At 44.8% G+C, this 26,173-nt stretch overlaps 5 protein-coding genes across 8 annotated transcripts; 2 read left to right on the forward strand and 3 right to left on the reverse strand.

The window, feature by feature from the left end:
* Positions 1 to 74: 74 nt before the first annotated feature.
* Positions 75 to 4,610, forward strand: LOC100840984. Of its 2 annotated transcripts, XR_002964897.1 has the most exons (5): positions 490 to 1,348; positions 2,757 to 3,289; positions 3,390 to 3,813; positions 3,920 to 4,085; positions 4,473 to 4,610. XR_002964897.1 is itself a non-coding variant. In XM_024461248.1 (4 exons), the coding sequence occupies exons 1-4, from the start codon at positions 442 to 444 to the stop codon at positions 2,796 to 2,798; spliced, it is 261 nt and encodes an 86-aa protein (XP_024317016.1). In that variant the 5' UTR covers positions 75 to 441; the 3' UTR covers positions 2,799 to 2,883. The 2 variants fall into 2 exon arrangements, 1 of the variants encoding a protein (XP_024317016.1); XM_024461248.1 differs by lacking the exons at positions 3,390 to 3,813; positions 3,920 to 4,085; positions 4,473 to 4,610 and adding exons at positions 75 to 483; positions 1,572 to 1,685 and having other exon boundaries at positions 1,286 to 1,348; positions 2,757 to 2,883.
* On the reverse strand, positions 2,471 to 5,635 carry LOC100841287. The gene is made up of 5 exons (XM_003560316.4): positions 4,525 to 5,635; positions 3,549 to 3,606; positions 3,359 to 3,442; positions 3,136 to 3,277; positions 2,471 to 3,030 (listed from the first exon to the last, which is right to left on the reverse strand). Exons 1-5 carry the CDS (start codon positions 5,123 to 5,125, stop codon positions 2,635 to 2,637), a joined length of 1,281 nt encoding a protein of 426 aa, XP_003560364.2. The 5' UTR covers positions 5,126 to 5,635; the 3' UTR covers positions 2,471 to 2,634.
* Positions 5,636 to 6,429: 794 nt separating this feature from the next.
* Positions 6,430 to 11,196, reverse strand: LOC100838069 (phospholipase D Z). 3 transcript variants are annotated; one of them, XR_733088.2, is made up of 8 exons: positions 10,977 to 11,194; positions 10,110 to 10,314; positions 9,779 to 9,980; positions 9,459 to 9,652; positions 8,831 to 8,984; positions 8,212 to 8,376; positions 7,277 to 7,783; positions 6,430 to 7,177 (listed from the first exon to the last, which is right to left on the reverse strand). XR_733088.2 is itself a non-coding variant. In XM_003563275.3 (7 exons), the coding sequence occupies exons 1-7, from the start codon at positions 11,134 to 11,136 to the stop codon at positions 7,343 to 7,345; spliced, it is 1,521 nt and encodes a 506-aa protein (XP_003563323.1). In that variant the 5' UTR covers positions 11,137 to 11,194; the 3' UTR covers positions 6,430 to 7,342. The 3 variants fall into 3 exon arrangements, 1 of the variants encoding a protein (XP_003563323.1); XM_003563275.3 differs by having other exon boundaries at positions 6,430 to 7,783; XR_002964893.1 differs by lacking the exon at positions 8,831 to 8,984 and having other exon boundaries at positions 6,430 to 7,783; positions 10,977 to 11,196.
* Positions 11,197 to 11,423: 227 nt separating this feature from the next.
* LOC100838366 (ubiquitin-NEDD8-like protein RUB2) lies at positions 11,424 to 13,734 on the forward strand. The gene is given in 4 exon segments (XM_003563276.4): positions 11,424 to 11,656; positions 13,011 to 13,270; positions 13,389 to 13,490; positions 13,492 to 13,734. Coding segments are annotated over 4 exon segments (546 nt in total). The 5' UTR covers positions 11,424 to 11,563; the 3' UTR covers positions 13,583 to 13,734.
* Positions 13,735 to 16,402: 2,668 nt separating this feature from the next.
* On the reverse strand, positions 16,403 to 18,718 carry LOC100841591 (probable N-acetyltransferase HLS1). The gene is made up of 3 exons (XM_014896743.2): positions 18,363 to 18,718; positions 17,834 to 18,060; positions 16,403 to 17,601 (listed from the first exon to the last, which is right to left on the reverse strand). Exons 1-3 carry the CDS (start codon positions 18,606 to 18,608, stop codon positions 16,767 to 16,769), a joined length of 1,308 nt encoding a protein of 435 aa, XP_014752229.1. The 5' UTR covers positions 18,609 to 18,718; the 3' UTR covers positions 16,403 to 16,766.
* Positions 18,719 to 26,173: the final 7,455 nt, after the last annotated feature.

A 26,173-nucleotide genomic window follows, 5' to 3' on the forward strand; every position in this document is an offset into this window, starting at 1 on the left:
ACATAAGAAATGGAGCACTGTTTGCAGATTACAATTGCCTTGTCTTATATGCGCTACGTCTGCACCTTTTCAGAATTTATATTCAGTATGTTACATGCCGAACTCATATGCATTTTGTAGTTTGGCACCAACAAAATCTGGCCCATGTTTAGGTAAATTGCACCCTGATGTGATAAAACTGGCAACATGTTATGCTAAACTACCAAAGTGAATATAAATGTTATGCCATGTTATGCATTATGCCAAACTACCAAACTACCAAAACTGGCAACTTCGGGCTAAGCAACCTCACTTGCCCCTTTTTAATGGGATCGAAGACAGATTGCTTTTCGCTGTCCTGGTATGCAGATCTGTTACAAGGTAGCTGTCTACTTGCCTTGCAATTGCAGCTAACGTGCTGCAGTTTATTCTTTGTTGACCCTGGGGATATTGGCCATAACGATGATGAGTTGGACCTCCTCTGCTCCAAGCAAAACAAAGCAGGTACCAAATCTCTCCTTTTGATGTTGTTGTGCGTGCTAGTAAAATATTGCATTCAGTGGTATGGAAATCAACCTGCATGTTAGGTCTGCTGTTGTCTTAGTTAGGTATTCACCGTTTCCCATTCAGATCTGGATCTTTTGGTAGTTGGGTCTCCACCTTGCTAAGAAAGCAGCACCAGGTGTTGCCAGGCAAAGAGAGAAGAAATAAGCAGCACTGTTGCAGTACATCTGTCCCTTTGTCCATAAGAATCTCAATTATTTTTTCTTTCTCCTTTGATGGGCCTTCAGAGAAAGGGAAAGTTAGGTGTAGTTTTAGTTTAGGTTGATGATTCTTTTACCTGCTATCCGGACAACCAACATCCATTGCTCTAGCGGGAAAAAAAAAGCCCAAACTAAAAGCTGTCCTTCGATGGGCCTGGTGCTCGAACAACACTACACATTTGAGCTCTAAAATCAGTCCCGATGCAATTGAGCTCTAGGATCAACTTCGCAGTCAATTTGCTTTGCAGTCAAGATTCAAGCAACGCTCAACTCTGTTTCAGGGACTCCATGCTTTGCAACAGCAAATGATAGCAGCGGTCACAACCATGTGCTGAGAAATGTTTATTTTTCTTAATTGGCTATAGTTTCACTCTGGATCACATGCCCATGCATTGCGTAGGAACTATTCCAAGCACTTCTGGCCCAGCCAAGCTTTCAACTGATTCTGGTTGTCGCTGACGAAACGGAACTGCATTTCCCCGTTTGTCTGGTGTTTATAATCATGAATCTCCTCGACTGACATGATGCCTTGTTTGATGGAGATGGTCCCTGTGAGATGGACAACTTGGGGACAAGTGGCCTACTGTTGCCTCCTAGCATTTCCGGTAAGGCCCCTGGCTATGCTTTCGCTGTCATGATATTTCTCAGCATTTCTATCTTTCCTGAGGCTGTTTTACACTTTTACTCGCTCTCAATTGGTTTTTAAACTGCAAAGTATAACGAATAACTGAATAAACTATCCTGCAACTCTGATGATATTTGAGCCATGAAACAAAGCTAAAAAACGACATGGTTGTATAATTTATGCTGCCCCGATCTATCTGACAGGACAGCGGCGGGATAATGGACAATTACGACAGTATAAAGAATACCACTCTTCCAGACTGCCTCAAGAATAAAGATACCACAACAATAAAGAAATACTCCCTCCATTTCACAAAGGTTGGCGTATTTCGTTTCGTTAATACAAACCTTTGACCAAAAATTACTCTATTAATATGTAAGTTATATGATACGAAACCATGATCATTAGCAAGATTTTTTAAAGACGAATCCATTGATATAAATTTCATGTATGAAAATATACATATCAATAGAGTTTTTATTGGTCAAAGTCTTATCTTAACGAAACAAAATACGCCAACCTTTATGAAATGGAGTGAATACTGTATAATAACAGTACACATTAAGCGAATGACAGAATCGAGAAATATGTAATGCTAAATAAAGTATAGGCCACTTGCGGGAGACCTGGTAGTATGTTCCAGAGTCTCAGCTTGTGCCTTTCACTGACCTCTCTTTGGATGTTACTCCTGAGTTCTGACTTGAGCAGTTGAGCACGAGCGGCCGTCTTTCTTGTGTTTAAAATAGATGAACCGGGCCAACCACCAGGTGTTGTTGCTGTCTGACTATGTCCTCACAAAAAGGCAACTTCCATTTGCTGCCTCCAGGGCAGGGGTACTGGGTCTGCTCCTGTTAGAACTATTCTTTTTATAACACTAATTTCAGGTCCATCTGCTTAAATGTGCCCTGGAGTAAGTGCCACAGGGAATGTGATGATGCGAAATGCAACTCCACATCATAACATCCTACCGAATACTATACCTCTCCAGGCAACCAACCAAATGAAATAAATACAGCAGCCATGATCAGGATTCAGGAGAGAACTACTTGATATTGTGTTCTCTCCTGAATGATTGACATTGAAGATTTTCACGACCTCTGCATCAATAAAAAAAAGAAGATGATCACCCTTCACTCCAGTTGCAATGTACAAACCGAGTTGCATTACTGTCACAAATGATTTATACACAAAGCATTATGTTCCCTACGTTTAAAGGTAACACAACCTACATGGAGGTAATACAAGTACAGTAGCCAGCTAGCCTCATCACTGTTCCTCATGATCCTGTGAAATTGTAAGCGCATCGATTGCTCTCGACAGATCTGCATTAGCGCTCATCTCCTCACTGCAATTTTTTGTTCTTAGCTCATCTGCTTTTACCCTGTCAGCATCACTTGTGCGAGGAGTTGGAGGTGCATTGCATTCTTTGAAACGGAAGCAACTGATATGGTGATCATTGGTTAGCCCCGCTGCCTGCATGAAGGAATATACAACTGTCGGGCCCACACCTCGGAATCCCCTTCGCAGCATGTCTTTGCTGATCATATCTGCCTTGGGGCTCTTGACAGGGACTTGCCTTGGATATCTGAATTTGCTTACCATTGGTTTGTCGTACAGAAAACCCCAACAGTACTGATTGAAGGATCCAAACTCATCTGCAATCTGCATTGGTTTAACAAAGCCTTGTAAATAAGTTTGTGGGCAAAACACATATCTCACAGGAGCACCAAATAGATGGTGGTAAATCAGCCATTTTGAACCACAAACCTTGATTATCTGGCGAGCATTTTCCAGGACTGCTCGCAGCTTTTGCTCCGACAAAAGAGAGGTAGCAATGCTTCCTGGCGCTACGAGCTTCTTCTCGTTTATTTTGGCGATAGCAAGAGGGTCAAAGTCCATGAAAATTTCCCTGGAATATATGGTAAGGATGTTAGGAAACAAAGTATATAAACTACTCATTTACTTCCCTGTAACGTTAGAGAACCAATACCTGAAATTTTGTCTCCTCTTGAGAATTTCAGGCCATGAAAGTTCAGCCAATGCACCACATAGTACAAGTAACTCGAACAACCTCCTGTGAAATGGTCATGATTAGACATCATCAACTGTTCATTTCCTTCTAAGTTTCCAGAATACAAACAATAAGGATGAAAGAGTCTATGAATTCACATTTTCCACACCTGTCATCGTGAACTGGAACCCCCCATTCCTCATCATGGAAAGTGACATAGTAAGGATCTGAGCACAATAATGGGTACATCAGTGGAAATTCGACAAGTCAGCTCTCTCATCACAAATGATTCACAGAGTTAAGAATACTTCATCTGTAAGGCAAAGGAAAAGCACCGGGCAACCATACTACCATATCATGTGACAACACAATATCAAGTAAAGCAAAGCATTGCAAATGAAGCTATGGTTTTCTTGGGGTATAGATGAAGCAAAGTATACTGCTGCCTATTCTTTTTATTTTATTTTCCTGTTGGTAAAGAGTACCCTTTCCATGGGACCATTTTTACTGTTCCAACCGGTGAGCAAATGATCATGGCAGGTTCCAGTAGAACGATTACTGCACATTCTGCAGAACACTAGAAATCGATTCTTGAAGTGATGGCAAGGTGATCAGATGCTAATGTAAAGGATCACCCAATCTCTTCAAGGGAGTAATAAGAACAAAAAGGCGATCTAAAGGTGAAGAACAAAAAGGCAATCTAAAGGTGAGCATGCTCACTTTATCCAATGCAGGCACAATGATGAACTTTGTCTACTAATACAAGAAACTCTCAACAAAAGACTACAGGAGTAGCACATTAGTTTAGCTAGTACTACTATAACTTAGATAGCCAAATTGTGATCATTTTGGTTTGGAAGTTTGAGGAAAGCCTGAAAGGGGAATACAGTCTCTAAACCACAACTTAGATAGTCAAATTCATGGGTAGCAAGTGCCATGTAAATAATCATGCGAAAATAAGTTGTTTTTTCAACGTAGGCAAAACCATGCAAAAATACGAAAGATTGCAAAAACTGCAACACCTGATTGGAGATAATTGCAGTGTTTTTAGCCAACAGTTCTTCACAGTGACATATTACATACTCCCCTGCAGCACAAATGATAGAAACTAAAATCAATCAAGCTATCAGGAAGCAGGAACTCACCGGTGGTCGGAGTGACCCAGGCGCATCTCCTCTTCCCTTGGACGACATCCTCCGGCGTCACCGGAGCAACAACGACAACCTCCGGTAAGACATCGGCGTCCTTCTCCGCCGCCTTAGCCGCAGCCTTGCCACGCTTGGGCGCCACCGGCCGGGGCAAGCTCCTCTCCGTCCTCCCACCAGAAGCCCGGCCATGGAGCGGCTCCACGGAGGCGGGCTCCGAGGAGCAGGACGCGCTGAGCGGCGCCGCCAATTCCTGCTGCTTCTTCCTCGAGGCCGGCGGGGTCCGCCTCGGCGACCGCAAGGGGGAGGAGGATAAGCCCTTCCTCGCGCCGCCGGTGCATTCACCGCCGGCGGCAGCCTTCTTCGCGCCCTCCGCCTCCGCCTGCTCCTCCGCGGCGGCGACAGCCGGCGGCGGTTTCTCCGGCGTGGCCTCCGCCGCCTTCCGCAGCTGCGGCTGCGGCTGCTTGGGAGAAGGCTTCCGCGCGGCCGCCGGGCCCGACCTCGCCTTGTTGCCGCCCGGCACCAGCACCGGCCTCGCGTCCGCCTCCGGCGCCGCTACATTGAGCGAGCGCACCCTCGGCGCCCCGGCCATGGACGCCATACCCTTCTCCTCCTCCTTCTCCTCGCCCAAAATCTCCCGGCTCCCAAATTCAAAATTCTTCCCCGGCCTTTTCGTTTCCACTCGCAGGGGGACAACACAACACGCAAGCGAGCGAGCGCCCCCAAAACCTCTCCTCCTCCCAAGAAACCGAGACCGAAATCCCAACCTCTTTCTTCCTAAACTTCAACCGCAGCGAGCTGCGAGCTTGCGACGCAAGAACTGCTGATCCCGGCCCCGCATTGCGTGGACGGTGGAGGCCGCGAGAAAGTCAGACGGCGCAGGGAGGAGAATCTCCCGCCGGAGGCAAGCGGGTGAAGCCCTGCGGAGGCGGTGGGCGTAGAGGACCTCGCTGTCGCCGGGGTTGTGGGTGGTGGTGGGGACGAGAGGCGCTTCTGCTTCTGCTGCTGCTGCACCTCTTGCTTCCAGTGTTTCTGCTGCTGCTGCCGCTCCGAGGAGTGGAATCCAAGGAGAGTAGAGGAGTGGACGGGCAGGAGGGGTTGGTATGAGAGGGACACTTGTTGACACGGCTTTCAGTTTTTAGTTGGTTGGTTTTGCGCTTGCTTATTTATGGATTTCTAACAAAAAGAAACAATTTGCTGGAAAGAGGAGCTTTTCATTCCTTAGCATCTGAAATGTTCAGAGACTCAATATTGGCAATCGCGGGCGGGACACACCCCGAACAGAATTTTGTAGGATTTCATGGAGATACAATCCCAGCGGATCGCAACACTTTGCCACTACTCTTGGAGCGATTATTTTCACATAACCAAACCTGCTGAATTAAGCTTTTCGACAGAAAAAACAATTGTATGGGCCCACATGTAAGATCCTACATTGTTATTTTTGACAGTTTCATCATGGAAAATTTGGAAGTTTGTCTACCAAATTTAGAAGTCCAGCCCGTAAATTTTGAAGCTTGTCAAAAATATAGCAAGTTTCCATCAAAATTTGAAGGTTTATAAAAAAAAATAGAAAGTTTGTTCCTAGAAGTTTAGAACTTCAGTATTTTAAAGCCTTTTAATTCTGAAAGTATCTATACCTTTTTGGGAAAATTGAAAACTCGTCTCATGGTTAGCATTTCAGAATGTTGGGTAAACAAAAGCTGAAACCTACAGGGAATTAAAGGGCTGTCAGCACCATTTCTTAGTTAACTTTTCTTAGTTAAGATACTAAGAGACAAGAAAGATAAGATAGTTTTTCCCTGCGGTTTCATCCGACGTTTCATTAATTAATTTTGATCATCAAATATTTCTATGTTCATGCGGCGATAACTCTTGCAAGAGATGATGCTAAAAAGGTAGGAGTAAAAGATAAACTGCGATTAGTAAGCTTTATTATTTCTCTGCAAGTGAAGTGGAGCGTACCAGTGACAATATTCGCTATCCCACATGTGCTAAGCCTTACTTACATACGGTTCGCTTATATACTCCTACAAAACCAAATCGCGGATGACATGACGCCGCCAGCGAACGTGAGAGAGTCCGTCGTCCTCACCGTGCAAAAGATCTCACCGTTTAGCACAAAGTAAGTAGGCCTCTCTGACTGTAAGAATGTAGCAGAAGTCTAGCCGTGTACCGGCGTTTCGACACGTTCCCCGTACGTGCAGCGGCTTCCCGTCACGTGTACGTGGCAAGTTTTCTCCTGTTCATCATGTGAAGTGGTTGCGAGCTCATAAAACCCGCCCGAGTTGTTGGAGTTGGTTACACTACACAGAGGCGTGTAATCCGTTCTGTGTCTCTGTCGCTGCCCTCACCTGAGATTAGGACACTGCACTGCTCTGCTCTGCTATGGAGAGTATCTGTCCGGGCCAAACAACCGACCGAGTAGCCAGCCAGCCAGCGAAGCATTCCTCGACCGATGATCTCCGGGAAAACGATGGCTGCTAGCTAGCTTCATCCAGGACAACACCGCAAGTCTGCAGATACAGGATGCTGTTTCCTGTGTCACATGGCTTCTCAATTCAGTTAGTTCAGGGTGGTTTGCTTTCCGGGAGTGCAGGCACTTTTACTTCTTCGAAGATTTTGACAGAATGCCACGCCTTGCTTTGCGCTCCTGCATTTTTTTGAAGCATGTTACAATCATCAATGAGACGAATTATTCGAAGAATCTCCGTGTGTGTCAAGTGTGGTTCCCCTTCTCGTAGCGACAGACCGGTGTTATTCGCTGACAGCGGGTTGGCGGAAAAGAAGAGCTGAGCTGATCATCGCCTCCCTGATCCTACGCTGACGCCTCCAGGTCCAACGGTTTAACTGGCACAGTGTAGGGGGAATCCCAGTCGGCGTCGAAGACGTCCTGCAGCTGCGAGACAATGGAAGGGTTGCCCGTCCCGAAGCTCACCCCAGCCGTGGTATAGAAGTAGTCCCAGATGAGGTTGCTGGTGCCGATGTTTGCCCTCGTGTTGCTCACGGCGTACTTGCCATGGTTCACCCGGGTGAAGTCCGGGTAGCGGTTCCCTGTCACGGTCGCCTGCCCGGTCTCATTGTACCCAGGCACCACGTAGTACCTGATCTCGACCTTGCCTCCACAGTGGTTGTATTTGGAGGATGTGCACAGGGTGTTCGAGTATAGGAGGCTCTTCAGGTAGTTCTCGGTGTTGGGGATGAAGTGTGTCCAGTAGGCGACTAGGAGCCTCACGGTTGCATTCTTGGAGAAAATTATCTGCCAGTTGTCAAGTTAATTCGGTTAGTACATGAATTCAGCATCGATGAGTGGAGAGGAATTTAATGAGGAGAAGTTTGGAAAAAAGTCACTAACTGCTTAACTACAGCGATGTAAGATAAAATTGGACAAAGTTCTGGTGTTAGCAACCGAGGTGTGTGTATATATTGAAGCTATGATCAATTGCAACCGGATAGTAGTGATTATGGTGCTCATGTATGTAGTCATGATAATGTGCCCCTTGGATAGTACTTTTAGTCGATCTACACATTTAATACACATACGGTGTATTAAATGCCAGCTTGCAGCCTAGGTAGGTCCAAGTATGCCCAATTGTACTGAAAACTATAGGACGCCCATAATCCTTAAAGAAAGCGAGCCCCAGTTGTTGCAAGCCGAATTGGTAATATCAAACCGAATCTAAGTACCTCTGATATTGCTGTTGACAAAGATGGCCAGAACACTGTTTGAGTAGCATATTGTGATTGTCCAAGCCAGTCCATAGTGTTTATCCGCACAATTCCCCCAGAATTGACAGATTTGATGGTGTCGACCCAACCTTGCTCGTCTGCCTGGAACTTGTCGAATGACAGCTGCAAAACATGAACAGCTTGAATCGACAGCACGGGATGTGTTACTAACTAGATTACTCCTTCGAATAGTAATTTGTGTTAATTTCACATAGCATAGTACATTTTGAGAAGTAAATCGCGGCAAAGCAGGCAGTATGTAACAAATAACATGTGGATGGAAAGACATTATATGCCAATAGATTACACAGCTTGAAAAAAATAGTTTATTAGAAGCAGGCCTTCTCCTTTTTGGAGGCATCCAGGCAGTCAAGCAAAACAAAATTTGGAAAATGTTCCGTGCAATAGAAACACTAGTGTATGGCTTTATGCTGGAGGATAGGCTACTAAAGCACCAAGTGACCAAGAACTGCATGAATTAGCACTACAGCACTACTACTTCGATGTTTCATAGGTTGACACAAAAAATGAAGGCCATTTTCTTTTTCCTTAGAAAGAGGACAGTATGTGATATTACCTCAGGTGGAGCAAATGAAAGATAGCTCAGGTAGTGTTCTTGAGTGGATATGTTGTGCCCAGGGGTTTCAATTAAAACATCAAGCATTTCAGGATTGGCAAGTGATGGATAGCCATCGACATATGGGACATCAACAGAAAGTGGCAGAGGTGACCTGTTGGCAGATTATGATCAAACTTGTATTATTCAATTAAGGAAAGCTTCGCAGAAGAATTGGAGTATTTGTTCCTACTAATATTGTTTTGAGAAATTCATGGAACCACAACACGGCTTCAAGTAAATAATACTCCCTCTGATCCTAAATTCTTGACTCAAATTTGCCCAAATATGGATGTATCTATTCTTAAAAAGCGTCTAGATACATGTAATATTTCGACAACAATTTAGGATCAGAGGGAGTAGCAAGCATTGAATCCGTTTGACATTAAACAACAGTATGTGCATTACATAAAATAGTGAAGAAAAAAGGAATGGGGCTAAATGTTGTCAGCAGTTTGACCAAAATGTTGGCAACATAAAGACAAGATACATAAGTACACTTGTTGACGAATTATAGGCGGTCGTTTATTCTTGTATGGGTTTTATAACTTGTACCAACTCAGTATTAATTACAGAGAAGGCTACAAACCTGCATCTTTGTTCTGGACGTAGGAAGTGTGACCAGCATGGCACTTTTCTAGAAGTCTGCCACTGCTTATCCCAGGCAATTTTGGTGCAAGCAGTTGAATTGAGTGTCGAAAGTGTCCAAAGATTTTCAAAATATACTTCAATGGTTTTTGCTATCTCTGGACAATCAGCAAAATAAATCCCCAGCTCCTTCACCTGTAATAAGAAATCAAACTAGTATCAAACAGCTGCTACTTAAGAAACTTGTTTTTCAGCACTATTTTGCAAACTGCAATGTAAATATAGCAACACCATGTAGGATAGTTTAGCTTTCCAATATACCTGGGTAAGGGACTTCCAATCATTGTTTGCAGATCCAATATACACATCTTTTTTGTCAGATATCCAGACTTTTGCATGTAGAACGCCAGAGCCCCACCAATCACCAAAAAGTAAGGTTACATTCTGAACATTTGGTCTCCCTGCAGCGAGATTAGCGCTCTCTTCATCGAAATCAGGAGCAAATCCAGAGTGCTGCACAATCCTGAAAAGATGCTACAGGTGTTAACAAAATGAATTAGACTCCTGTATGTACTCAATGACAATTTCCTGTGACGCAGAAATCACTATGATGGTAACGATTAATACTTCAAATTTTTACATCAGCACTTGCCTGATTTTGACCTTACGATCTGCAGCTGTCTCCAGAGCCTTATACACCCGGAGCCCCTCACCAGCCCCAAATCGTGCCATGTCACTCTCGGAGAACCCGTAGTCCCCTGATTTGGGGTTCTTAGGCTGTGCTAACAACTGCCAGTATTGTGCAAGGATATCCAGGTTCTTGGTCGCATTCCCTGAGAGCCACTGGAACACGTCCGCTACGAATCAGCAGGAAGAACAGAATTCAGCAAATACTCTGTAAACAGCCAAGTAACATAAGCAGCTAACTTTCCACTCCTCTACATCCTTTTCACGTAAAGGAGGACGAATAGCACTTGCGATGAATATACCCACATGCAGCAACCGGAATCGACGTCTACAATATATAGGTACCTCCAGAAATTACAGTGACCGTGGCAAATTAACCAAAACAGGGCAAAGTGCCAAAGACATCCATGGAACAGGTGGCTTGTCGATTCCTCACTATTAACAGACCCCATTTCCATTCGTAACAAGATGAAACAGATCGACCAACATGCATGCCATCTTTCAGAATTCAGACATTTTTTCAGCGTTCAGGACCGTTACCTATAGCGAAGTGGACACCTAATTAATCATCATGAGGCAGTAATGGTGGAAAACTGAAAACAGACCACATCACTAGCGCGCCCTTGGCTCCTTGCAAGTTGCAACACAATCCAATTCATCAGATTGTTCCAGCAAAATTAGCAAATAAACGCGTTTTCCATCATATCACGCTCGAGTCGTCGAGCCCCCAAAATCGGGGGCACCGAGGAGCCGAATCCCCACGGCCCAGGCCACATCGATCGATCCAGCGCGCACGCAAAGGGGGGGATTGGGCGGGAGAGTGGCGGGCTACCTGTGGAGAGGACCCCGGGAACGCGGCGGAGGTGGGGCATGTCGGTGGGGACGGACTGCACCAGCCATGCCTTGCACGAGGCCGCCGCGGACGCCGGTGCGCCGGCCCACAGCGCGCCGACTGCGGCAAGGAGGAGTAGGCGGCGAGGCCAAGGAGGCATGGTTTCTCGTGCCGGCCGGCAGCACTGTGAACCGAGCTGGAGGGAGAAAAAAAAAAGGAGGGTTGAAGACTTGAACTCACCCTCCCATGTTTTTTTTTAGCGTATCCTCCCATGTTTTTTTTTTGAGCGAATACTCCTCCCATGTTATTGTGACGTAACGCAATTTATAATAGAACTCGGCCCACCTATCTGACCACCTCGGCCTACTTTCGTGGATTGGCCTTACAGTGTCTCACCGCTGAGCTGGCCCATCTCTATCTGGGCGCAAATACGGGCTGGACGAGGTGCATATATGCAAAACAGCCACATCATCGTCCCCAACCCGAACAACCCAAACCTAAACCCTCGGGAGGAGGTGGAGCTCCGGGGGCGAAGGGAAGCAAAACCCTAGCAGATCGAAGCGGAGAGAGGCGGGAGGGGATCCGCGATGCAGATCTTCGTCAAGACGCTCACCGGGAAGACCATCACGCTCGAGGTCGAGAGCAGCGACACCATCGACAATGTCAAGGCCAAGATCCAGGTAGTCCAAACAACCGCCCCGCCCGCCTGCCTCTTTTCTCTCCCCCATACCCCGCTAACTCGCCCTCGATCTGGGGCGCCGGGATCCGGATCGCGCGTTGTAGATGAGTCGTGCGCTAGTGGTTCTTGTTAATTATCGGGAGGGAAATCAAATAGTCCTTTAGGTTGGGATGATTCTGCAGTATGTGGTGATGGAGATCTTGTTTAGGATCGCAATTTACTGTTTAATGTTAGCTTTTCGCCAGGAGCCTACTCCAATTTCGGTGCGATACTGTGCTAGTATAAGATTATGTCGTGTGCTATCGCTGTGCTCTGTGGTATGTAATGATCAAAATTGGGCAAGCAAGTATGCACTGTATAATCCTCTGTTGAAGTATTGTTACTTATTAGTTGTAGGCCGATATGATTATACTTATCGCGTGTCGATATGATTACCTGTAGGCCGTGTTCTTTTTGTCTGCTAAGAATTGTTTTGGCTTCCATATTAGTTGTTCAATAAGGCCACATACAATGCTGGTGCTTAAGGAGGCGCTAGGGAAATAAATCCCAACCATCTGACCGCTGCTACCCCTAATCCCGGTCTTTAGGCTGGCGTCGGCGCAAAAAGAATCGCCAAGTGCTTGATGCTTTTTTTCTCTCCGTGGCGTCAACAAGGGAGTTAGCTTTTAGCGCCTGGAATTGCGCCCAGCGTTGGAAGCCCAACCTCTTAGCGGATGTTCTTAGTTTTTTCATTTTTCTTTTTCAGTTTAAGTGCCTATCCAGGCATCTTGCACTGGACATGCCCTAAGACTTCAGTTTAGAGGGATTTTGGAAGGAATATTTTTATTATTTTCTCCGATTAGACTAAACTTGATTGAAACAGTTTAGACTTCACTTGATTGAACAGAAAATTTTGGCTGGCATTGTCTTGAAAATCCTTACTCAGCCTAAACTAGCTAGTGCACATGTGAAATCACAATACTAAGTGAAGTTTTAAGATTATTCACAAATTCAAATTGCGCACGTAAAATGGAGGTTATGCAACAGTCGATTTATTACTGCTCTGATTGTATGGCATATTTTGTCGGCAAGTCATCAAGTTTGAATTTGGACCCTCCAATCTGGTAAAATGGATGGTCAGGTTACACTTTATCTGCTTTCCATTGATAGCTTAAGATTGCACTCTTTTTCTTATCAGGAATCATAGCAGTTGTTGAATTTCGTCTTAATGATCTCCTGGTATTAAATGGGCAGTTATTTTCTTCTTGCTCCTCCTTATGCTTTTAAGTAAGCAATGTCTAGGACCATATCATTGGAGTACAACTGAGTTCCTTGAAAAATACTGAGTGACTGACATACTGGTTTATTTACTTCAGGACAAAGAGGGCATTCCCCCGGATCAGCAAAGGCTAATTTTTGCTGGAAAGCAATTGGAAGATGGGCGAACGTTAGCTGATTACAACATTCAGAAAGAGTCGACGCTCCATTTGGTGCTGAGGCTGAGGGGTGGAACTATGATTAAGGTGAAGACACTTACTGGGAAGGAAATTGAGATTGATATTGAGCCCACTGACACAATTGATAGAATCAAGGAACGTGTTGAGGAGAAAGAGGGTATTCCACCTGTTCAACAGAGGTACTCTTGTTGCCCCTCAGAGTAAAACGAAGCTGGAATATTTATGTTCTAAGCGTGCTTTCAGCTTCATATTACTTTAATCTGTGTTAGCAACTTAGAATTTACTGACCATATGCAGGCTCATTTATGCTGGGAAGCAACTCGCTGATGATAAAACTGCCAAGGACTACAACATTGAAGGGGGTTCAGTGCTCCATCTTGTGCTTGCTCTGAGGGGCGGTCAGTAGATGCAACTTTGAGTGTGCACCGTATATGCCATTTCTACAAGATGCTGTTGCAGACTTAGACAAGTGTGTATTTGCCGTTGATTGAAGTACCATGTGATCGACACATTTGAAATCAGCTGTCATCTGTACCAGAAAGAAATGTTTGAACTACATGTTATTAGCTGTCATCTGATTTCTGTTTGCTCTGAATCATATTTTCTCCATGGCTGTTTATTGAGCTGCTCCCTATTTGTTTGACGTTGTCCGTTACACCTGGCTCTTGAGGTTTAAACTAGATTTACACTACTCTAGAGGGTTGTGGCTAATCCACAAAATTAGTGCTTGATTGCACAGCTCATTTGATCAGTGATATACCACTGAAATTGGTGTATCTGAAGGGTTTTAGGTATGTTTAATGTGCCTGTTATGTTTACACAAAATTGGATAATTTCTGTGTTGTTAAAATGACCACCGGAGAAGTTTTTCTCAAAAGTGCCTTTTTAAAGAAAGACACATGTTCTGTTAACATGACGGATTGTTTCGTGTCTATGCTATGCAAAGAGACTATTGGCATCATCACGTAGGAATCCACTCAATTTGATTATTACAATTGTGAATCCAATTCTATCCCGTTATAATTTCTGTGTTGTAGCTCCAACTTGGAATATACAATGCAAGCAGACATTTAGAACTACAACTTTGAACAGTTTCCTGCAATTGTGATGTGTGAATCTGATTCCTCATTGGGAGTATACATATACTTCTTGCAACACCTTTGGATTCTTGTTCAATGCTCCTGAAGAAATCATTCGAATGCAGACATCTATCTGTGATCTTCTCTTTGTAAAGACTAAAGATACAGATGTTTATCTCTAGTGCATTTCTGATGCACCAATTGAAGTACCTTCTTAAATAAATTGCAGACCAGAAAGGAGTGTTCCTGTTGGAGATACACATGTCCAGTCCATCTTATCTCTCAAAGTGCATTTCTGATGCATCCATTGAAGTACCTTCTAAAATAAATTGCATACCAGAAAGGAGTGTGCCTGTTGGACTTAAAAATGAAGGTTGAACGTTCTTGTCTGATAAAAAACATTAGGTTAAAAAAAACTATGTCATACCACAGCGACATAATAGGTTCAAATATTCCTTTTGTTTTGCCTTTTTATTATTCCTTCCAACATATCTTTGATATTCTATTAGGAATTTGCACTTTCTTTGGTCGGTACATTCTTCGTGCGCCTGCAAGCTGATTTTAAATGTAATTCATGTCATTATCTCTGGTTCCTTTTTGATAAGATCACCACCTCTGTCATGATCCATCTAATTGCAATGTTTATTAGGTTTAGGCCTGCCATGTTAACACATAGGTTTATTCCCACGACCCATTCTGCATATATTCTGTAGTTAAGAGAATACATATATTATTGCCATTAATAACTTCTCTACTTCCTGCCTTACACCAGGCAAAATCATGAGGAATATGAAGAACAAACTATGATGATGACATACTCTGTCTCTATACATGCTAGTTCAATTTCCCTAAACTCCAATTCGGGTCGATGTCAAGAATTACACAGAAATTTCAAAGAGACGGTTTGATTAAGCACATTCTGCCCTCTGGTTTCTTTACGCGGCGCAGAAGAAAGCGAGAACAGGCCATGTACACCCCTCCTAGGTTTTGGAGGGGACCAAACATGAAAGGAAGAACCCTAGCCACATCAACTTGCCATTTCTAACTCTGCTCCTCCTTCCTGGAAGTGTCTAGCAACTTGCAAAAACCCTTGCACTTTATCAAAGCCACTATTGCTACATATATACTCTGTAGATTAGCTTTGTTCTAGGTTCATGGATTGGCCAGAAGCCCAGGACCATTGCTGCGATTCCTTATGCATTTCACATAGATCCAAGTCATTTTCACTTACTTTTCCCTTCCCTTCTTTTTGCATAGGCAGGTCCATGGCTATCTTGGTCAGGAAACTCTGCAACTTGGACCATCACCATCCTGGTAAGTTCCTTGACAATACTACTCTATTTTTGGAAGATACGAGGAACACTAAAGTTTCTTCTTCTCTCCTGTGGACCATTGATCGACCTGGACCATGAATATGATCAGATCATCATGGCACCATCATCATCGTCTCAGCCATGAGCTGAAAGTGAGAGCTTGTTATTGGTGGGGGGCATGAATTTCTGTGTGATCTTGGAATATTTGGCTGATCTTGCGCAGGATTAAAGGAGATCTCCTTGTGCAACAGGAATTTTTATGAAATGTGTGTGAGACCACCAGGTAGGAGTGGGGCCAGGCTATTAATCTATCATTAGTTAATCCAGCATCACTTCTTTTCAGTGATCTTGTTCAGTCAAAACTTGTGCTAGATTGATGTCATATGTATTGTGATCTGGACTCTCATATGTATTGATGTCATGCATGCTTGCCTTTTTCATTATCATTGTATATTACATTTTCTCTAGTGTTAAGCTACGATAATTTTACTTGATTGCTTAGTTAGCTGGATGTGTTTTTTGCTGTTCTCAGTTTACCTTTCCACTGGTCAGGAGGTGAAAAGTGGGGCCATCTCTTTTGACCTGGCCACTGCCTTATTTTAATGATTTTTAGAAGATGATATAACCAAAATGATTAATTACTCATTCTTACTCCATCTGATCAACAATACCTGTCTTTGTGAGTTTTCAGATGGTCTCTAGTATTTTATCAATATTCAAAGTTGGCTGCATTCTACTCCCTGAGGTAACTTCATGAATTCCAATTTTTTAGAGAAGAGTCCACTGGATTACTAACCTGGAAGCCTCCATTAGTTGCACTTATGCAGGAGCTTACTGAACTCCCGTTGTTAATTGCAGCAAGACTAATTTCTCTTCTCTTAAATTAGGTTCATTGCAGGCAGTTTCTGCGAAAACCAGAGAGAAACAAGAAGTGGCATTGGTTTGATTCTGCAATGACATGAACAATGATCAGAGAAACTAGGGTCTGCTAAGCATTCCATTGCTGTTGTTCCTGGCCTCGGAACCAAACTAAAGTTAAGCTAATTAATTGACTAATTTCTCTAATATCACACTCTTGAATTAAGCTAATTTTAACTTGGGGGAGTTGTTGCCACAAGCGGCAAAGGCAGGTCATTGCCGCCGTTCGTCGCAGCACCAGATATACTAATGTGTACATCACTGTCAAAATTGGGCAGCCAGAGACGATCCAGCTGCCTGCTCCTGCCTGCGCCGTCCACGGCAATGCCGATGCCGATGCCATGGCACGGCATGGCCATGGCGGATTAGAACTCGCGGGGGTCGACGAACAGGACGGTCCCCGGCGCCGGCGCGGGCGGCGCCGGCCAGTCGCCATTGCCGTCGAGGTCCTTGATGCACCAGACGTCCTCGTCGCAGGAGAAGCGGCGCCAGCGAGGGACAGCGGCGGCGGCGGGGTCGTCGGGCGAGAGGTCGGCGGCGACGACGGCGCAGGCCGGGTTCTCGCGTGCCACGTTGTGCGCGTGGCGGCAGAGCGACCGGAGCAGCGCCGGGCCCCGCGGCCCCGCCATGCGCACCCCGTAGAGGAGGTAGGCGCCGAAGGGCCGGAACACGTCCGGCACCGAAGGAACCCGCATCCATGGCGCGCGGCGGTCGAGCTCCCGGACCGCGGCGAGACCCGCCCTGAGCAACCCCGGCGCGCCCTCCACCCGCATCCGCAGCGCGCGCGTCGAGTCCCACACGCTCAGCATGGCGAACGAGCTGTCCGAGGCGGCGGGGCTGCTCTCGGCGGCCTCGACGGCGAGGAAGGTGCCGAGGGTGAGCTTGTGGTTGAGGAGAGCGGGGAGATCTGCGGGGAGGAACTCGGTCTCCTCTGGGGGGAAATGGCGCGCGTAGGCGGCGGCGGCGAGAGGGGGCTGGAGGTGGAAGACGCGGTGGCCGGCCGGGATGGGCAGGCGGCGCGCGTGCACGGGCCGGCCCAGGAACACGGGCCGCCTGAACGGCGAGTACCCGAACCGGCCCACGAAGAGAGCCAGCGACGCCTTGTTGGACGCCGTCGTCGCCATGGTCGCCCGCGCCGCGCCCCGGGCCCGGCTCCACTCCTCCGCCGCCTGCACCAGCGCCGCCCCGATCCCCTTCCGCCTGCAAGCAAACACACACAGAAAGGACCGAACACGTCAGCACTCTCTGCCATTGCTGAAACAAGGAAAGCTTAATTTAGGCGAGAAGAGAAAGCAGCTTTGGAAGCAAGCAGGAGGAAGAAAGGAAGCTCAAAATGGCGATTAGGCTGCGCATTGTGCGTGATTGTTAGCCATGGCCGTGCCGGAAAGAGGAAAGAAATTACGTGAGGCGGGCGGCGGTGGTTTTAATTTACCTGTGGGAAGGGGAGACTCGGAGGCCGAGGAGATAGGCGACCTTCACGTACGGCTCTTCTTCTTCTTGCTGCTGCTGCTCAGGGGAGCTGGAGGAAGAAGATGACAAGGAAGAAGAAGAAGTCGCCGATGATGGTGGCGAAGGCTTGGTGCTGCTGCTGTTGGGGAGGCTCACCATCTTGATGCAGGCCTTGATCATCCCAACCATCTTCTCCCCATACTCGGCAACCTATATAAACATTCATGTACAATTAAACCATTTAGTCACATGCACAACACAAGCTACTAGTAACCAATTTAAGTATGTTCCAGAGTAGTTCTTGATTAAGTTAATTTTTAAAATTTCTGCATTAATCTGTGCATGCATGGGCTCATCCAAATATGTACACTGGCCAGCAGCCAGGAAGGAATTAACCATGATGAAGAGTAATATACAGTATATATTTGCATGTGTTTGCTTGTTGTTAATGCATGGATATATATGTTTCATGGTTAATACTACTAAGCATGGTAGCTTGCAGACTAACTAACCAGCATGACGTGCTCCGGCGCGTGGCGGACCCTGGCCAGCGGGTCGCCGATCTGCTCCACGCACAGCGACATCTTCTTCTTCTTGCTCTTCTTCTTCTTGTCACCGCCGCCATCGGCGTCGGCGACGGAGCCTTGGTTCTGGTCACCGGAGATGCCGACCTGGCAGCGGCGCTCGAGCTCCTCCACCGCCGCCAGGTCCCTCTCCATCTCCACCTCCCTCACCTTGATGGGCACCCCCATCATCATCTTCCTAGTTAACAGCTGATCAAGCTCTTGCTTTCTAACTTTCTCACTGCTTAGTTACTTGGTTGCCTTTGCTAGCTAGCTCCCTGGCTGCTAATTAAGCTGCTGCTGCGTCTTCTCCGATGAGAAGGGTGGTGTGTGCCGCGCCGGCCATATTTATACACGCAGGTTTGAGAGTGAGAGCTGAGATAGAGAAGAGAAGGTGGGGCCGGGCAAAAAAACAATGGTCAGCTAATCGACCGGTCGATGCAAAGCAAGAGATCACCAAGAACAATATTTCTGGCCCCTTTTGAATAACAGCTACCTCTGATTAATTACTTCATAAGATTTAATTTGATAGGCATGCAAATTTAATTTCATGGAATATAGTTGGATGAGTTAATTACTGTACTGCTCCTTTCACACAAAAGGGCTAGCTTCTTTGGCTAAATTCATCTAGACGTAATCATGTAGGGTAGGTTAATTATTTAGCCAGTTTCATCTCGATCTCTCTTGAAGTGTGAATGTGGACTAGACTAATGGGGCCTAATTAGTGGTGAAGACCATGGTTCTAGTGGTCCCTTAAGATACTGATTAAAGATTGATGCTGGCTCTCAGAGTTGATTAAAGGCGCCAAATCAACCTCTAGCTAACTAATCTATATAGTATATATACATGGCATACCCGACTGCTTTAAACAAGTAAGATTCCGATCGATCGATCAATGTGTGCAACCGAAGCTCACACTATATTGATTAATTAAATTGTTCAAACCTGCATATTAATTATTTTATCAGGGCGATGCAAACTAGGATTGATAGGGCAGAACCTACATGATTCTAGGGTATCATCCAGACATATATTCCATGCTAATAAGCAGTTCTCTGGATATCTGATCTGTTAAGGGGCATCGATCCTTCCCCCTCGCACGCATGTGAATTAATTAATGGATCCATCAGAAAGAAGCAAAGCATAATATCAAAACCGTTGCTAGTTAGCCGATATAGTGTGTATAGAAATTAAATTGTGAAAATAATTCTCATATCTTTAAGCACTAATTAACAAATGTGCATGTCAGAGCTAACTAATCATACGATTTTGTAACTTTTTAATTCCTTTAGGCATCCGAAGACGGAAATAAATCCCTGAATGGTTCTTATATAAAATTTTATTGGCTGTAAATTTGACCAAATCTATATGAAAAATCATCACCAATTAGAATCTGAAATCAAAATCATTAGATCTACCATTCTGTAGTTGATCATTTGAAATAGTAAATGTTAACATTTTATTTAGCTTGGTCAAAGTGTAGAAAGTTTTTTTTATATAGTCAACAATATATGCCCTTTATTTTAGAACGGCGGAGGGAGTATCAAATGCGCCCACATAGTAAATGTCATGACAGAAACCTCCTTTGCCGGCCCCACACGCCAGGTCGGTGTTTACGTTGGTAAAGATGCAAAAGAAAATTACATACCATGTGACCAGTTTTATCTCCAAACTCTAGCAAGCTAGCTACATATGCTTACCCCCAAAGATGCATAACTGCTTACGCATTATTTGTATGCGCTTTTGTTCAAAAAGAGCATTAATTTTTGTTGTTTACTGTTTGATGGATCTCCATCCGCGTCGATGTAGCCCATATATATACATGCATGCAAGATTTCCCGTTTGACATTGTTTTGGCGTCACGGCAACATTAATTAGGCAGCTAGCTTTCTGCGTCAGAATGGAACCACAAGTATATTTAGCACCGTTCGTTCGTTCTTTTCTTTCCCTTTTTGTGTTGCATCATGCATGCAGTACTCCAATAGTGGCTTTGATCTTGTTTACTGGTAGTATGTTAATTCTTGAGGTGCTCCTTAATGACTTAAATTTGTCCAAATATAAATGTATCTATACTCAAGAAACGTTTAGATGCATGTCATATTTCGTCACTTAATATGGACGGAGGAATCAGTAATATGCTTCAATCAATCGTTGTCTATACATGTCACTCTCAACTATGGCACAACTAAAGAACAAACTCCAAACTCCACAAACTTCACTTGTATATGTATATTTTCCATTGGTATATAAAAAGGAGCTTCACTGGTCTATTCGTTTGTTATGTTTATACATATCGAGAGGAATGACAAGGATGTTTCGTGGACATTTATGTACAGCACACATACTTTACATATGATATGATTGCGAAGGTTTAATTTGCGTGCCATGACGTGCTAGCTGAGCTCTCAGTGTACGTACGTATGTCTGGTTTAGTTAAAAAGCCGTGCTAGTTGAACACTTGAACTCCGTTTATATACTAAGTTAATCAAGCCCTATTCAACGGTCAAGAACTTTGAACACCACAAGCAAGCAGTAGCTGTATATAAAGTGTCATGGCATCTTATATAGTACTCCTAGTAGTTAACTGTATATGAAGTAGCTAGCTAGCTAGGTATGTACCTAGCTAACTAATCTCTCCGATACTAAATTGTTGTCAAAATATTACATGTATTTAAACGTTTTTTAAAAATAGATGCATCCATATTTAGGCAAATTTGAATCAAAAATTTAGTATCAGAGGGAGTGGTAATTAACAAGAACTTTGAGTACAATACTCTGCTAACAAGAGTACTGTATGGAGTCAATTGTAGAGTGTAGACCAAGTTAGCTAGTCAAGTAACTATAGGGTTTAACTAACAATTGTGGAGTATTAGACTTGTGACAGCACACAGTAGAACGAATTATTGACTTGATAAATTGGCGCGTCAATCTTCTCTCTTTTTTTAACACTTAATTGGCGCGTCAAGCTGGGTAGCTAGTACTACGTACTACGCGTGTTTGCAGGTTGCCTTCTTGGCCGGTTTGCATCGATATTTGAGTTGACACACGTTCCTTTGACCCTCACGAGCTTTGGTAACAGCTTTCCAACTTAATTAGTGACAGGTGGGCATGCATGCATGCATCTTTTCCTAGCAAATGCATGCTTTGCTTTTTGTAAGAAAGATTGTGTGTTCATTGATCCATCATGCATTGTTTAATGCAAGCATGCAAAGACATTTGGAAAGTAGGGAGAGAGATGAGAGAGAGAGAGAGAGATAGCTAGAGGAGGCATTGTCAAAAGGCATCTCTTGCTTGACACAAAATAACTACATTGATTAGTTTGTTTAGTACGAACTCTGTGCCTCCTCAAGACTGAAACCGGCCTAAGCTTTTTTTTAGGGAGAAACCGGCCTAAGCTTTTTTTTGAGAGAGAAACCGGCCTAGCTATAGCTTGCTTGCATTGCATGCTTGGCTGACTGCATGCTCTCTCATTGTCTCTCCCAACCTTTGCTAATTCTGTACTGCTTGGTATACTTATCTAAATTAATATCTAGGCTTCGGATCGAAAGTTGTTGGCGCGTAATTGCTGACCTTTGGCGCGTTAATGAATGAATATTCCTGGAAGATGCATGCATGCACAACCAAGTCAAATCTAGTTGCATTTTGCCAAACATATACGTGTACATACTATGTAGGGAATCAGCCAATCAGGGATCAGAGGCTCGACAAGGTATGGACATGCTTAGGGTTCCTGCCTAATGCTTCCTCCACAGCTGACACGCAGTACTAATCAAACTTTAATTAAGCACACACTGTCGCCTACTAGTTTAGTTTAGGAGTAGCTAAACTAAACGGGGACGTACGATCGGCAGCCATAAATAGCTTACTAATTAGCTAGCTAGGTCAGCTGCATGCATATTGGCATCTTGCATGCATTGACTCCATGTTACTTACACCACAAAGTACGTACCAGTACGTACGTGTCCCTGCATGGGACAGGCTTGTGTATGTACATATATAGCCATCTACACTAGCTAGCTGGCCTTAATTTGACCCGAGTTTACTATGGTCAGATCCGTATCTGTCATGTCTCCATTTGATATCTAGCGGTCGGTCGGTCGGTCGGCATACCCTGTAGTAATCGACGAACACTTGCTGCCAAAAAAAACCAACAGTTATTTCGTGCTTGGTCGTGTACGACAGCACGACACGACCGTAGTTCACGCATTCACTCGATCGTGCTATATACGAGTTTGACCGGCTATGTGTGGGGAACGTACGATCGAGACGCGCGCGCGGCCAAGCACGTGGCGCCAATCGGGACCGTCCAATCAAATCAAGAGCTAGCAGGAGCCCCCAGTGCATGCAGCATGCAAGGACTGCTGGCAGGCCACGTGCACGCATGCATGCCAGCACATGCATGCACACATCCACTGGTCTCGTGCCACCTGTCAGTGCCAGCAGTGACACGTGGATCGACCGTGTCCCCGGCCCACCTGTCTGAAATGTACTGGCATACTCTGCTACTCAAATTTTCAAATTTATTTAAATATGGCATACTCTCGTATTCAAATTTGTTCAAATTTATCCAATATGGATGTATTGGCATACTCCCGTACTCAAATTTATACTAAAATCACGATAATTATTTAGCAACGATTTCGTCAAAGTTAGTATAGGACGGAGAGTACACGTGCATGGCATGGCAAAATTGGAAGACACGCACGGCTAGAGATCGAATCGAAAGGAGCTGTACATGTACGTGCATATATGCCTCCGTGTGCCGCGTGCGAACAGTGTAAGAGTGCAAGTGGTCGCCGACTGAACAACGCGCTAGTAGCATGCAGCAAGCAATTTGTTTTTGCTTGTTTAATTTAAAGTGAAGGGGGCCGGCCGATGGAGCACAGCAAAGTGCAGTGGTGGGTACAGTAGAGTACGTACGACAGATTCACTGTTTACGTTTCTTTCGTGCCCTGGCCGTGGCCGGCCGGACGGCTGATTCTGCGCGGTGTGTTGTTGCACGGACAGTCTGGATAGCCAAGGATATTTTTCACACTGGTCGCCTCTCGTCCTCTGTTCCGGTTATTGTTCATGTTCTTGTAGCCTTTATATTTGTTGTTAGGCGCCTGCCTGGTGCGCGAAAATTAAAGGTGGATTTTTAAGCTTAAAAAATTGGACGTGTCTGTTCCGTTAAGTCAGTTCATTTTTAAGAAAAGTAAATAAATCTCAGTCCAGGCACAAGATGAGGTTGGATTAATTGATAAGCTTTCATGTTCTTTGTCATGCAATTTCTTGGATTACATAGAAACAACAGACTTTCAAGAAGAAACTTGCATGCATGAGGAATCTATAACCTTAGCAGCGAAGTTCAGTTTCATCCATAAATTCGCCAGTTTGTAAAACGACTCCTTAAACTTGGCACGTTGGCTCATTTCAGTCTAGAATGACAATGTTAGACCAAACTAAGGCAAGCCTGGAATAAATTAAGCCATGGCATCTGACGTGGCTCGGGAAGGTTTAATTTTTTTCGCAAAGTTGCCGCCGTTATTTTTTTTTCATGTAACCCCTTGTAACTTTGTTGACCCCAGCATCTCCCCGCATACGCACAGGAGCATATGTACGTACGTGCGTATACCCTGTCGTTGCGGCTGGAAATCCACACTTAGTACGTTTAAATATACGGAGCACGTACAGTAGATGTTGGAGGCGAATCATGCATGCAATCTTTGTAGGTTCGTACGTACGTCCGTGCATGCTGCCGACGTGTCCGTGCATGCATGCATGGGACCCGGAAATTAAGGGAAGGTCGTCGTTGTTCATGGACGACCAAAGCGCTAGCTGCATGCGTACGTACCCGGCCCCGGTCGACTGTGTTCGTTGTTGCCTCTATCGATCTAAGACCTTTTTCCGGAACCCGCGAGATTTGCCAAAAAGTTGTGGGCAGGACCAAAAACGAACGTACGAGACACTGTTGCACTGTACTGTGCACACTGTGCATGCATGCACCCTTATTTGCTGGACATCCACATGTACGTACCTGCAGCGGCGTGGCAGAGGGCACTGTGCAATTCGATCGGCACTGTGCATGCTTCCAGGAAATCTAGCTACCTGCGGACTAATCGGCCGCAAGAGCTAGCACGTGAAGGATGATGGATTTCCTGTCAATGCAGTAGAACTAGTATCGATCTACAGGGATCTCGTGCTTGCTCGATCCACGTGGCTCTGGATGCAAGCATGCCTAGTACTGCATGCTATCTTCCAAAACGTAAAAACCGTTTACTTTGCACCAAGGTTTGACCAAAACATATATTAGGTCAAAGAAGACGGAATGTGTTTTGGTTGCAACTGAGCACCGCTTGTTACATACTACGTATACAGTACAGTACAGTGCTACTAGCTCTCTGTATATATCTGCACTGCACTGCTGGGATGTAGCAGCCGTCAGCCATGCATGGCCGGCCGCAGCTGTTTGGCAGCGCTGTTCTCGAGGCATGCAGCAGTGGTTGGAGTGGTCATGCACTGTGGCTGATACTGCGCTGCCTTATCCCATCCATGCCAGCCGCCACTGTTGATGAGACCGTGTTGAGTTGGTGCACTCAGCTGATCCCACGGGGATAAGGCTCTCCCAGTACACATCCTCACGAACTCACCCACTGCTCATGACACGGATGACGGCTCGATCGGAGTCCCGGTCGAGGCAAGCACCAGTGGATCGATGGGGCGATATATTGCAGACAAAAGTATATATGTGTCTGGTCTTAAATTGGCGACGGAAGTCTACCGATGGTCTCTCAAATACAGATCCTATATATTTGGTCTTTTAATTGATATTTTTGGTCGTTTCTTCTGGATTTGAACGGTTCCGATTAGTTTTTCCTTCACGTGTCATGATTTTCCCACTATATTTCTTCACGTCGAGCGTGCCATGACGACATCTGCACCGTAAATGGTCCCTGAACTTGAAATCATGCATGTACATTTGGTTACTAAATTGGGTCCACAGTGACATCTATGTGAAAACGTTTAAGGAAAAATGGCGCCACTAGAGGTCAAACCTGTGCTTAGCCCTAAAAGTATCCGATTTTGCTAAAGGAGACCACATGTATACGGTTTTGACTTGAGGGACTGTTTCTAGATTTCGCTGTCAGTTGAGGGAACAAAATATACTTTTTTCTACCATTATACATGGACTTGATCAAACTCATTTAAGAAAGCAGAAGTTTAGAAATTTAAATAGGACAGAAGCAGGTCATTTTTTGTTTCTATAGGAATTAACGAAAAGGTTCATAAGACAAAGCTGGAACATATTACGAAAATGTACGAACAAAGTATGTTTCTATTGAATCGATGGACTAACTAGTTCACCCTAAAGCTTAACACTCTCACGAGCTACTCCCTCCGTTGCATATCATATTAAGTGTCGTAATATTACATGTATCTAGACGCATTTTAGACATAAATACATTCATATTTGAACAAATTTGAGAAACTTAATATTGGATGGAGTGAGTATTAGGTAAGGGATGTCTAGGTTACTTTAGGCCTAGATGTGGAGATCGTCAAAGGCCCCAATTATTTTTAAACTACTAATGTCTGAACTTAATTTAGACTCTTGTCTCTAAATCATATTGAATTGATGCACCAGTCAGTTCACTCAAAAAAAAAATCAGTTCACTCGAAAGCTCGAGCCGTTAAGAAACGATGCTTTTAGTACGAGTTTATAATTCTAAATTCGCAACACTTATTACTACGATCGACCGAGAGCTAGCTCTCCCGAGAGT

The sequence above is a fragment of the Brachypodium distachyon genome, chromosome 1, assembly GCF_000005505.3.
Source record: "Brachypodium distachyon strain Bd21 chromosome 1, Brachypodium_distachyon_v3.0, whole genome shotgun sequence".
NCBI lineage: Eukaryota > Viridiplantae > Streptophyta > Magnoliopsida > Poales > Poaceae > Brachypodium > Brachypodium distachyon.

Coding starts and splice junctions, on each gene's coding strand:
- LOC100840984 (XM_024461248.1), top strand. CDS start 442: ATGATGAGTTGGACCTCCTCTGCTCCAAGCAAAACAAAGCAG. Junction 484..1,285: donor CTCCAAGCAAAACAAAGCAG/GTACCAAATCTC, acceptor TGTTTGATGGAG/ATGGTCCCTGTGAGATGGAC. Junction 1,349..1,571: donor GTTGCCTCCTAGCATTTCCG/GTAAGGCCCCTG, acceptor TCTATCTGACAG/GACAGCGGCGGGATAATGGA.
- LOC100838069 (XM_003563275.3), bottom strand. CDS start 11,136: ATGCCTCCTTGGCCTCGCCGCCTACTCCTCCTTGCCGCAGTCGGCGCG. Junction 9,981..10,109: donor GATCGTAAGGTCAAAATCAG/GCAAGTGCTGAT, acceptor GCATCTTTTCAG/GATTGTGCAGCACTCTGGAT. Junction 8,377..8,830: donor TTTCATTTGCTCCACCTGAG/GTAATATCACAT, acceptor CATGTTTTGCAG/CTGTCATTCGACAAGTTCCA.
- LOC100841287 (XM_003560316.4), bottom strand. CDS start 5,125: ATGGCGTCCATGGCCGGGGCGCCGAGGGTGCGCTCGCTCAATGTAGCG. Junction 3,607..4,524: donor CTGGGTCACTCCGACCACCG/GTGAGTTCCTGC, acceptor TATTGTGCTCAG/ATCCTTACTATGTCACTTTC. Junction 3,031..3,135: donor ATGCTCGCCAGATAATCAAG/GTTTGTGGTTCA, acceptor AAACCAATGCAG/ATTGCAGATGAGTTTGGATC.
- LOC100841591 (XM_014896743.2), bottom strand. CDS start 18,608: ATGATGATGGGGGTGCCCATCAAGGTGAGGGAGGTGGAGATGGAGAGG. Junction 18,061..18,362: donor CGCCGGAGCACGTCATGCTG/GTTAGTTAGTCT, acceptor ATGTTTATATAG/GTTGCCGAGTATGGGGAGAA. Junction 17,602..17,833: donor CGAGTCTCCCCTTCCCACAG/GTAAATTAAAAC, acceptor GTTTGCTTGCAG/GCGGAAGGGGATCGGGGCGG.